Source organism: Labeo rohita, chromosome 7 (assembly GCF_022985175.1).
Source record: "Labeo rohita strain BAU-BD-2019 chromosome 7, IGBB_LRoh.1.0, whole genome shotgun sequence".
In the NCBI taxonomy this organism is placed as follows: domain Eukaryota; kingdom Metazoa; phylum Chordata; class Actinopteri; order Cypriniformes; family Cyprinidae; genus Labeo; species Labeo rohita.
In genome coordinates this window covers 40,239,116-40,252,076 of record NC_066875.1, presented here as the reverse complement: position 1 = coordinate 40,252,076, position 12,961 = coordinate 40,239,116, and the positions used below count along the sequence as shown (strand labels likewise).

Sequence of the window (12,961 nt, the reverse complement as noted above, 5' to 3'; positions counted from 1 at the left end):
CGGAATCCTCCGCATTCTCCGCATTTAGGAATACACCTGTGGAAGTGCATCGGTCCTTTACACCTGTAATATATGCAGTGACTGCGCTGTGTCACTTTCATCGACACCTCTTAATTAAGACGACCATCTGCGTGATGAAGCGCATGCTAGTTAACCTAATCACACAGTTTTATGAAGCTCCATAACTGTATGAATTTAATCATATTTTCACAACAAAATAAAAAAAAGTTTTCTTCTGCTCACCAAGCTTGCATGTATTTGGTCCAAAGTACAGCAAAATTAGTAATATTTAATATATTTAAATATATATTTAAATTCTCTGCTTTTTATTTGAATATATTTTTAAAATGTAATTTATTACTGTGATCAAAGCTAAATTTTCCGCATCATTACGCCAGTCTTCAGTCTTCAAGAAATCATTCTAATATGTTGATTTGCTGTTCAAGAAACATTTATTATTATCAATATTTAAAACATTTCAAAATTCTTTGATGAATAGAAAGATCTATCAGCATATCTGAAATAAAAAGCTTTTGTAAAATTATAAACGATACCATTAAAAATCTTGGAGTCAGTATATATGTTTTTTTAATTATTATTATTATTTATGTTTTTTTGAGCAGCAAAACAGAATATTAGAATGATTTCTGAAGGATCATGTGATGTTAAAAATTCAGCTTTGAAATCACAGGAATAAATTACATTTTAAAATATATTGAAATAGAAATCTGTTATTTTAAATAGTAAACATTTCAAAATTTTACTGTTTTACTGTACTTTGGATTAAATAAATGGCTTGGTGAGCAGAAGAGACTTCTTTAAAGCATTAAAAATCTTACTGTTCAAGAACTTTTGACTGGTAGTATGTATAGATAAACAGATAGATAGATAATATTTATCTAACGTATTTGTGAGTAATGCTTTACAAAATAAAACGTTCACATAAGAATTAAAATCTATCTATCTATCTATCTATCTATCTATGGACACGATGGTCAAAAATATATAAAATACAAAATAATCTATATACAGATACTATTTTTCAAGGAGTTGTAAATAAGAAAAGAAGTAGGGTTAGCTAAATATAAATATAATCTATTGCACAGTGGGGAGAACTTATTGTAGCCATAAGCTACAACCATAATGTAGTTACAACGTCTCAGGGCCATTATGTGTTTTATAAATTGACCGTCATTTTTCTTCTCCCCATTCAACATACAGTGCATCATCATCAGCTGTTATGAGTTATGAATGGAAATATGGGCCGGCAGGACCGTCTCGCGTTGATGGCGTCATTCTGTGGCGCCAAAACAGTCTCCTCTCAGCTTCTTCAGAGTACCTCCATTGTGGACATACACACTTATCTAGGACAAAAACAAAATCACGTGTGTGGTGTTTAATGTGTCACCTACACCTGCAGTTTTTTAGCGCGTCTAGTGGTTTTTAGCTCCTGTCGGTCTCGCCATGAACGACGACGATGATTTGAAGTCAAGTTTTCATTCAGAACAACTCCATGCTAATGTGGCGTCTGTTCCTGATGGACTTTGCTGGGTGTCAATTCTATCCTGTCTACTGCTTGCGTGCTCTTATGTCGGAAGTTTATACGTTTGGAAAAGCGAGTTACCAAGGTATTGTTCGTAGTCTTTGGCCGTGTCACAAAACCCAGTACACTCCCTTCCTGGACAGCATATTGGAGCATTATAACGTCCAGTTCGACGCTTTTACAGTATATTGTTTCAATCTAATGTTTAAAAACGTTGCAAAGGAATGCGGAACCAAATATATTGTTTTAAAAATGTTTCAAATATTGTTTGAATCGAATATTTGAATGTATCTTGATTCGAACGTTCAGTATTGCTTGGGTCGAATCTTTTTTAAAAAATACTATTCGAATCAAATCGAACCTTAAAACTATGAATTGAATGGAACGTTTGGTACAGTACAAAAAACTTCTATTCTTTGACATCAACATCATGAAGTGCAAGAAATATTACATTAGTACGGTGATGAAAAACTAATAATTAAATCTTAAAAATGTTACATTCAAATAAATAATCGTAAAGTAAAACATTAAAGGTAAAACATTATGGATTTAGTTTTTCATTATTGTTTAATTTTTTTTTTATTGATTCATATTTTGTTATAGCAGCCCTAGCGTCAAACTTGTATAATTTTTTTGTTTGTTTTGTCTTTTGTAAAATAATCTGGTGGTAGGATGCAAACGTGTCACTGTATAATGCACACAGCCCTCCTGAACACACCTGATCCAGCTAATCAAGTCCTTCAGGCTTATTTGAAAACTACATGGTTTTTGTGTTGGAGCTGGGTTGGCCTTCCAGGAACTGCGTTTGACAATATAATGCGCTGATTGTTTATTTGTTTGTTTGTGTGGTTGTTTGCACTAACAGGGATCATCCTGCAGTGATAAAGAGGCGCTTCACCAGTGTACTGATTGTATCCGCTCTGTCTCCAGTGTTTGTGTGGGCATGGAAAGATTTCACAGGCATCCAGGTTAGTTTACTGCAACACAAATGTTTAATCCCTACTGTTGCTGTATGTGTTTACCGTGCTCTCTTTGATATGTGGTTCTAGATCTCACTGCATCATATGGTTTTGTTGTGAAGCATTTTGTAATTTGCTTTTGCCATTGTATTTAACCTTATTTGATGGAGAAACACCAGACTTACTCCGATTTTCTTAATTTCTCCTATAGCCTGTTCCCTCATTACTGGCCCTTATGGGGATCCGGTTGGAGGGTCTTATTCCTGCTATTATTCTTCCGCTGCTATTGACTATGGTAAGTTAATGACTGAATCTTTACTCAGTGTTTTTTCTTAGATGTTGGAAAACAAGTGTTTATCTTCAGCCTAAAGCAATGTATTATCAAAATTGAGAGACTTTCTCATTGTAGAAGAGTCTTTTCATTGGGCACCTTACCTGGCATGTTTTTGTGTGATATATTACTCTGTTTTCCATCAGGTGCTATTTTTGGGTCCTTTGATCCAGCTAGCCATGGATTGCCCTTGGGGTTTCATTGATGGGATGAAAGTTGTAGTCGGTAAGCAGCCTTAGTGATTTCTCCAGTGAATCTCTCTAATTATAAAGCTATTTTGGGATTTAAATAATCTGTTAGTGAGCTGTCATGATGCTAAGTTATTATAGACAACACTAAATGTCAGCTAAGTCATTTGGGAGGTGAATCTGTATCTTCATGTTATGCCACATAAATCAGCTAGATTGATCATTGTTGCTGTCAAAGAATGAGATTGGCTTCACTGTCAGTGTTGTTGTAGATGTGATTGGTTTATTATGTCTTTGCAGACCCTTGCTTCTGGTCGCTGTGTCTGAGCGACATGCGCTGGCTGAGGAACCAGGTTGTGGCTCCATTAACGGAGGAGTTGGTTTTTCGGGCGTGCATGCTTCCCATGCTAGTACCCTGTGCCGGCCCGTCCACCGCAATCTTCACATGTCCACTCTTCTTTGGTGTTGGTGAGTGGTGACATACCATTTGCTTAGGCACAGGTTGAGGTATATGCATCTACTATTTACATTATGTTAGCTATTCATAAGTGCATGTTATTCCAAAGTCTTTTTTAATTTGCTTTGCCTATGAAACAACTTGGCTTTTTTGGCTGATATCACCAAAACTGTGCAGATGTTGCCAAATAGCTTGTAGACATTGGGTTTCAGTCGCTAATAATTACATGGATTGTTCGTATTAAAGAACTTTCTCACAAAACATGTCCATCCATGTTCTTATTTACAACATGTATGTGCACACAAGAATTTGTTTTTAACTTTGTTCTAATATTATAAATTTGGAGTAATTTAAATGAATGTTCCCTCTCAAATTATGTTCAAATATGGGTTTTTACGCAACCTTTGAGTTACAGTTTCTCAACAAACATGCAACGCTCTCTAAAGCTTAAAAGCATGTGATGTTTGTACGCATACTTTATTCACACACTTGCACATACACTTGTAGTGAATAAGACCCATTGTTTTAGGCTACTTCTGCAGAAATCTTTGATTTTGTTAATATTTTTTCTGAAGAGAGATAAACATGTATGGTGATGAAAGCCAGAATATTACATTTCACAAATGTATTTTTACTGAGTAATGCACTATTTTGTAGATGAAAATAGAGACTATTTTTACACAGGGAACGGTAGGTCTATTAGTAAAATCTGTTGACTTCAGCAATCTTTGTTGCATTACATGCCAATGGTGACCATGCAAAAATGGGGAAAAAAAGCACTTCTCAAGGTTTTTTTTCTCTCCAAAGTTAGCATGCCTATAAGTGAAGAAGTATATTCAAATTGTTTGTTCTTTAGACATTCTTCATTAAAAGAATAGAAGTATTAGTGACGAAACTGACCTACATTTGGTTTTTGACCATGAAAATGTGTGCAATTTAACAATGTAGTCCTGGAGCCATATTGAGATTCCAGTATTGCTGGTATGGAACAATATATGGCCTTAAAAATGAAGATGCCAAAAGGAAAGTTTGTTAAGAACCAATATCTGAAAGGGCTTTAAGATATCTTTAATACTTTTTCATTACAGGCATGTGAAGTTTAGAAAAAAAACTCCCCTCATATTTGAACGGCCACCATTGGCATATAATGCAACAAAGATTAACTAAACTTTACTAAAAGGCCTACCAATCTCTTGTGTAAAAAATAATAAAACAGACCATGTTTCTGATGTCATTTTTCCCTCCTGTAATTTGGCTCTGAATCTCAGGTGAAAATTGTCATTTTGACCCTCCTCCATAAAATTGTGCAATACTCAGTAAATATGCATTCGTGACATTTAATATTTTGACTTTCATCACTATAAATGTTTATCTTTCTTTAGAAAAAATGTAACAGAATCAAAAATTTGGGCCAGGGACCTCTGGTTGAGTTGACATTGAGTTGAATGTTCTTCCATATACGTCAGTTATGACATTTTAATTAAACATTTCATGGTCAAAAAGATACAATAAGATCTCTAATGTAATAAATGTTACTGCGGTAATAGCAAATACTAAAAACAGATTTGAAAAAGAAGTGTTAGGATACTCTCCAGGGAAATTATTGTTGATACTCTGTGCTACTGAGATATTTGGTAATTGGTAACCTGAGCATTCCATGCGGTTCTCTGAAAATGGCGGGAAATCAACCTACTCAAGTCTTTTTTTGCAGAAAGAATCACCCCTGTATTAATGTGTTTGTATGACTGACCACTTGGTTGCTCAAGAAAAGCAAGACCATTTCTAATTTAATTTGCATTTCTTTGTAGACCATTATTGTAATGGTAACCTTTCTCTCTCTCTTTTTCTTTTTCTTATTCTCTCTCTCTCTGCGTGTGACTGCAGCTCATTTTCACCATGTAATTGAGCTCCTGCGGTTCAGACAGGGCACTGTCTCAGGGATTTTCCTCTCTGCAGGTAATCGAGTCATTAGTTTACTGTCATCTTTAGTGCAAAGAGTGCCGCCTGTGAGATATAATTACTCATGTCTGTTTGTTTGTGTACTTTTCAGTGTTCCAGTTCTCCTACACTGCAGTATTTGGAGCTTATACAGCCTTTATATTCATCAGGACAGGTGCATCTGTAATTTATCTTTAATAAAACTGATGCATACACTACTTCACAAGAGGGCTAAAAAAATGTAGAATAAACATTCTTGCATTTTTGCATTAAAAGTATTAATAGTACCCACTAAAATAACTTTTAGTATTGTGACTTTTCATGACAGTTAGGCACATTGATTTTCCCCTTTGTCTCATGACTGCAATGCTCCAAAAATATATATTTAAATTGTATTGTATTTGCATTGTACAGTATTTGTGCTATTGCCTTTCTGAGGCTTCTATTAAAATATCGTGTCCAGACGTGATGATGATTCATAGTGAAAACTAGATAAAAGTTTGCTTACGAAAGCATAGCTACGAAGTAGTTTTAAAAGCTTGAGGTTTGAAGATGAAGTTTAAAGTCATTTTAAAAGCTTTAAAAGGGATTTTTGAGATACTTTTGGTTTGTATTGCAGATAGTAAATATTATTAGGGAAGGAGTTAAACTCAATTGTCATGAAAATAATATCACAGTTTAACTAAAATAGTTTCTTTTCTTTTTATAATATATATTTTTTATTTTGATTTCTTTTGGTTGAAAGGTTAGCTGGAAATGTTACTGACAGAACTGACACTTTCAGAGGCAATCCTTATGATAGTTCTGATTCAACTAGATTTGAAGCAAACAAACTGTAACCACACACAAAGACATAACTGCAATCTCTTTCTATATATATATCTCTAGGTCATTTGGTGGGTCCTGTGCTGTGCCATTCCTTCTGCAACTACATGGGTTTTCCAGCTCTCAGCACGGCCCTGGACCACCCGCACCGCCTCACGATTCTCTCCTTCTACGTGCTGGGGGTCGTTCTCTTCTTCCTCCTCATCTTCCCCATGACTGACCCGCTCTTCTACGGTTTGCCTACACCCGTCTGCACACTGACCTCTACACCTGGATCCATCTGCTCTTGATCCATCCATACCTCCATCCTGCATTTCATCCATTCCTTCTCTCCAGCCATTTGAAAAGGAGTGGCTGTTTTGCTGCTGGTTTCACCAGGTATGAAAATTCACAGCCTCTGTGAGGTGATGTGTGGAAGAACTCGGTGGATGCGAAACATCCTCAGGTTGCACTGGCCATTCTTTTCACCATTTAGTTGCTGTTGCGTTATCAAGTGACTTCAGCTGAGAGCCAGGCCTACGTTTGATGAAGACAAGTTGATTATATGCGTCTGCATGTTTTTGTGACAATATTTCAGTGTGTTTATCATGAGATGGTGCTGGGGATAAAGATCAGACACTATTACGGGTTTCCTGGAAAGATTTGTATGTTAGAATGTGCATTGCTAAAATGCTAGATTCCCTATTATTTTCACATACAGGCGACATTTTGTTTGGTCTCATGCCCTTACTTGAAGACGACATTTGTTTTTACAGACATTACAGGCTTATTTTGGTTTACTCTTGATTTTATTGTTTAAAAATCATGTCACTCAAATCAGTAGGCTTAAAATTAAACTTAAATATGCTTTAGGTACGCTTTTGGAGCAATAGACCTAGACCTATTAGAGTAACCAGATGTAGTGAGTGTGTATCAGAAGTTAAATTGCCCTGAACACAGCTTAACGTGTAGGTCTAGATAGAACTACGGCCTCGTGCACAACGTTTCAAATATGAGGTCTTTTTAAAGCATTGATTCTGCCTTGGCAGTTTGCTAATTAGAAGAAAATTAATACCAATTAATGTTTGTATTGTATAGTAGATAATCATTGATAGATTTTGACCAGTGGTATTTCATTCATATTAATTGCAGAGCTAAAAACAATTTTTTTACATCAGCATAGAAATTGTTAATTTAATATGGTAGCACTGGAGGATGTTGAAGTAAATTCTACGCATCTGCTTTAGTAATGGTGGAAATTCCAACACTTGACCGTGTAGTGATAAACCACCTGCAACAACATCGAAACTACCTATATCAGAGAATTACACTTCTTTGATCTATTGTTTTACGTTCTAAATCTAAATATTAAGCTTTTTATAAGCCTTTTATATATTATAGATGACCTGGGTCATGGCTTCATGAATTTTTATGCGGGTTCTTTCACCGTTGAGTGTTAGTGAAAACTCATACCACTGATCTGCATGCTGCTACACTGCTGACATATGGATGTTCGAATGATGATTGATAAAGAAACACACCAAATACAACTCTCATAACAGCTTCTAGGAATAGCTGACCCATAAATCTCCATTATTTACTCACTCTCATGTCATTTATTTCGAAAACCACAAAAGGAGATATTAGGCAGAATGTTCATGCTGCTCTTTTCCATATAATAAGTAAATGGTGAACAGAAGCTAAATTCTAAAACATATAGTAGTTCATATGATGTATGTGCTGTTTCTCTCATTTGTGTAATTTTAATATGCACATAATTAAATTAGAAAGAAAGAAAATAGGAACAGAATAGAGGCTGCTTGCTGCAGAACATTTAATGTTATGTAGTTGTATTTGGTTTCAGTTCTCATTAATTGTGAAAGCAAAGTATATAGAAAGAGTATATAGAACTATCATTTTACTTTATTGCTTGTAATTTGTTAATTAATATATTGGCATGGCTTGACCTCACATTCATTGTGTGTATCAAAGAGTCATTTGTAGGCTTTTCTGTGTTGTGAGAGACCATGCAAAGTAAACCTTTTAAGCAATAGTCTCACAAACAGGATCAAATCAGGGATTTTCATCTAGTGCCACGTAAGAGGTTTGTTTTGGGTGTTTCTGTTATTCGTTCCCAAAATAATTTCTTATTTGGCTCACTACAAAGAAAACGGTGATATCTGTAACATCACTTGAACAGCCAAAGTTATGGTAGGAATTATCGCAGGTTGTCCAACTCACTGCAGTTATCTGGTTTACTAGTCTCTAGCGTTGAAAGAAGTGTGTGCCATAGTGTGTATGACTGTACTGATGCGTTTACCTAAGGGGGACGCTGTATGTAAGCACTGTTTAACTGTGACTGGCTACGCGGAATGCTGCTTTAGTTTAGTTGCTTTGTGGTTGTGCTCAACAGAGGGCGCCAGAGGACCTTTTTTGTGTGTGTTGTGTCATTTCGTCGTTGTCATGATTAAGAAGCAGTCACCTCCTAGAAACTTTATCTGTATCGCTTTGCATATTTAATTCTGTGATTAGATAATTTAATTAAACATATGCCCTGATATGCAAAGAACCTGTTGAAGAAAGTAATTTTTTTTTTTTTTTGCATTTGTGGAAATTCACTCATTCTTCTAGATTTGAGCTGAGATGCAACTCTGTTAGTTTAGTGGTTAAACTGCACTATGGGATGTTTGGATTGGATGTCATGTTGAGTTGTGATTGTTTAGGGAATGCTTGAATGCACAGGTGCTCTGGCGAGGACAGGCTTCCTGTCGACACTGTGATTGATGACTGATGTAACTTTTTTAGTAGGAAAATGTTTGTGTCAGGAGTTTGTTAGCTGTCACAGTCCATTACTCTTATGCTCACTTTATTACTGTGTTTTGATGTTATTGCATTTTTATTTTACAAGAGAGTTTTGACTTCTTTTTATTTTTCTTTCATACTCAATTTGAGTTCACAGTGTTCTTTCTTTAATCTGGATTGGTTGCAAGCAAAACATTTGCACCAGGGGCGAACTTGAGATTTAGATGCTTTGAACGTCATATTTACAGTAAGGAGGAGCAATAGACGTTCAAATCTATTTTTGCAAATGTGAAAAGTAGCTGAGCGCTGTTTTAGCTCATTGAAACATCACCTGAAAAAAATGTAAAGTATTTGAGAATCTCTTCAAAGTTGAGTCGAATGATTGGTGATTACAAACAAGCCTGATGTTTATACTGAGAGCTATATTTTATAATCAAATCTATTTTGGTGACTCAGAGAATAATGTGCATGCTAGTTGTTTTTGACTAACGTGCAATGCAATTTTCTGTAATTCACTGATGGACAAATGTTTTATGACAATCTTTCTGGGGGTCTTTCAATCCACTCTGCAAAACTCTGCCGTTTGTAAATAAATTAAAGGTTTTTTTAAACACCTCGCTTGGATTTGTGTTCTTTTATATCTGTATCTTTTCAAACTCAGCTTACTCAACTCACACTGGTTGTTTTAACCACAGGTTGATGGATGACTCAGTCAAATGCAGTGATCTTAAAGCACCGTTATGTTTAGACTTTTCAGGGGAAATCAACACTGAATAAAGGAATAGTTCACCCAAACCTGTAAGATATTTTTGATGAAATATGAAAGCTTTCTGACCCTGCGCAGACAGCAATGTAATTGTAAATGTCGAAGACTGACAGGGAAGAGAAGAAATTGTTTAATAAAGTCATTGTTTTCGTTGCTATCTTTGCAGGGTCAGAAAGCTCTCAGATTTCATCAAAAATATCTAATTTTGTGTTCCAAAGACGAACAAAGGTCTTACGGGTTTGCAACAACATGAGGGTGAGTAGTTAATGACAGAATTTTCATTTTTGAGTGAACTATCCATATAACTTGTATTTGTCTTTGCATGATAAATTAGGATGCCAGAAAGTTTTTTTGACAACACTGAACACTTCAGCTTTAAGTGATATTATAATTATGGAGGCTCATGTACACTCTTCAAAATAAAGATTTAACCTTAAACATTCAAATGCAGAAAAGGTTCTTTATAATCAAAAAAGTTTTTGTACATTTTTAAAATGTTCCTCAAAATGTTTTGTTTTTGGAACTGGTCACTGGTCCACAAGGTTCTGTGGAGAAGCAAAAACAGTTCTTCTATGACATCACTGCAAAAACACCCTTTTGGAAAATTTATTTTTAAGAGTGTGTGTATATATACTTTGATGTGGAAATGGTCTTATGTTTATACTAAATGTTATTTAAGCTCAATTTAATTTCTTTTGCTTTTGTTCTAAATCTAAATGTTACCAGCGTTTGACCACCAGGGAGAGGTGTTATAATGATTTCACGTTTAAGCATTTATAAGATATGTTTGTATTAACAATTCTTTGCTTTTCCACCCTAAGATTTATTCATTTCAGTACAAGTGACAGCTTATCTTGTGACATTTGTTGAGCATTGACAAAATTGGGCCAAAAAACACTTGGAGACTGACAGTACCATTGTGGTCTCTTGTTCAGCCACAGGAGAGATGTCAAGACATGTAGCTATTCGCCCCCTCTTTTAGATTTGTTTGAATGTGTGATGTTTTAGAGGTTGGATTCATAGAATCGTTCTATGCAGGCCTGGCTTTTTTCAAAAGTGGGTGTGTGGATAACTTAACACTGAATCACGTTTTCTCGTCTGTGATGATTCATTTTCTTCATTACAGATCTACGCAACATCTGAAAATGGGTTGGTAAGAGTTTCATGTTTTTTAAAAGTCTCAAAACTGCATTTATTAGATGAAAAATACAGTCAAAACGGTAATAATGGCCAGTGTTGCCAAGTCCGCGGTTTCCCCACGGAATTGAGATACTTTATTAAAAAAGTCCACTTGTGCTGCGTAATATATTGTGGAAATCATTAAACTTTTGGTCTGGATTGTTTATTTGAAAAAGAATTTTCTGTAATCTCATAAATGTCTTTGTTACTTTTGATCAATTTAATGCACCATGACCACTGCTGAATGAAAGTATTAATTTCTATTTTCTATATATATATATATATATATATATATATATATATATATATATATGTATAATGACATTGAAAAGATAGGAGGTCTTTGCTTTTGCTTCACTGTTATGTATCTGTTCTATGCTTTGCTTTCTCAGTGTCCCTCTGTTTTCAATCTCTTTTGAGCATCTGTCTTTTTCAAAAGCTTGGCGAAAGCTTTTGAATGTAGGGCTGTAAAAACTGCATTAACTAAAAGTAAAACTCCATCCATTGCATGAATTCTCATAAAAGCTTCTCTCAGTCAAATCTTAATTAAATCCAAATGAATGTGTGTTTTTATCTTGATGACGAGCAAAGCAGTTTCTGCTTTTTCCATGCTTGATTTAACCTGGTGAGAGTGCATTGTTGACATGAAATATCAATAAAAGCAAATGAACTGAAGAACGCAATGTTTGTTATTAATATCGACCTGTTGAGAGTAGAAGACTCTGCAGGTGCCCTGCAGGGAAGGAACTCGTGATGATTCTTTTGGAAGGATAAACAAACATCAGGGTTTTCTGGCTTCGACAGGTTTATGTTGCAAGTCTTCATTTCTGTGTCTTTATTCAGGTTGAGATTTTTGGGGGCATAAAAAGAGTAGTGATTTGTTTTGTTGCTAGGTGGTTGTTTACAGGCTCAAGTCAAAGGAGCCTGTACGTAAGTCTATGGAATTGTCCAAAATAGTGTACATGATGTTCTTGTGCCGAGTTTGCACTGATGTGGCCTTCACAATGGACTATTACTTGTAAATGTAGCATTATGTCAGCAAAGTGTGTACTCCAGATATGTAGCCATTTTCATATATGGACCATTACTGATCCAATTTTATGGGTAGTTTTTGGCCATTTTTTAAAGTCCACCATACAAAATTTGTATTTGCTGAAAGTAAAGCACTCAGTTTTCCTCAGCGTGACATTTTTACAATTTCAGTCATGTTCACTGCATAAACAGTGTACATTAGGTATTTTCGTGGACAAAGCACAGAGATGCAGTGCATTTCTATGCCTATGTTTTGCATGCTTGACATTAGTTGCATTATATAAGTCACTTTCGAAATCGGAGCACTTTCAGACTATATGGCAGAATACTGTAAGTGATGAAATTGTCAGATGCATTATTCAGCATTTTGGCAGCAATGGATACATTGCTGATAATTGCACAGAAATGAACATTTGGCATATTCATATTCTCTTAAGTGATGCTATTCATCACACGAGAGAATGCATGTAAATTTATGTATGTAAATATCACACCTGGCCCTTGTTATAATAAAGCTGGGTATTTGACAGGATTACTTGTCACATTCCTTCAGTTCTTTCATTGGAATATATTTAAATTAATAAGATACAGAGAGGGATGACTTTGATTTTTTTTTTTTTTAAATAAATCTGATGAAAAACCAGAAGTGCCTTGTAGTCCTCTTAGAAACTTCTTGATCACTTTAACAGTGAAACTATTCTAACAGGGATGCAGCTCCAAATGTCTTTCACCAGGTTCATACAGGCTATACACCATCTGTTCATATTTTATATTTTTCTTGCTTTCTTTGTCTCACGCTTTCATTTGTACTATTATAAAATGTCTATTATAAATTATAAATGTCCATATGTGACTCTGGACCACAAAACCAGTCATAAACAGCACGGGTATATTTGTAGCAATAGCCAATAAAACATTGTATGGGTCAAAAATTTTCTTTTATGCCAAAAATCATTAGGATA

At 35.1% G+C, this 12,961-nt stretch overlaps 1 protein-coding gene across 1 annotated transcript; it reads left to right on the top strand.

Annotated features, from left to right (window-relative positions):
* Positions 1-1,300: 1,300 nt before the first annotated feature.
* Positions 1,301-9,635, top strand: rce1a (Ras converting CAAX endopeptidase 1a). The gene is made up of 8 exons (XM_051114729.1): positions 1,301-1,628; positions 2,409-2,511; positions 2,714-2,797; positions 2,980-3,058; positions 3,322-3,489; positions 5,363-5,434; positions 5,529-5,591; positions 6,305-9,635. The coding sequence occupies exons 1-8, from the start codon at positions 1,465-1,467 to the stop codon at positions 6,529-6,531; spliced, it is 960 nt and encodes a 319-aa protein (XP_050970686.1). The 5' UTR covers positions 1,301-1,464; the 3' UTR covers positions 6,532-9,635.
* Positions 9,636-12,961: the final 3,326 nt, after the last annotated feature.

Bases quoted from the DNA above. Each gene is read 5' to 3' on its own strand.
- rce1a (XM_051114729.1), top strand. From the start codon at position 1,465: ATGAACGACGACGATGATTTGAAGTCAAGTTTTCATTCAGAACAACTC. The intron at 3,490-5,362 runs GTGAGTGGTGAC...GTGTGACTGCAG, and splicing joins TCCACTCTTCTTTGGTGTTG to CTCATTTTCACCATGTAATT. The intron at 5,592-6,304 runs GTGCATCTGTAA...ATATATCTCTAG, and splicing joins CTTTATATTCATCAGGACAG to GTCATTTGGTGGGTCCTGTG.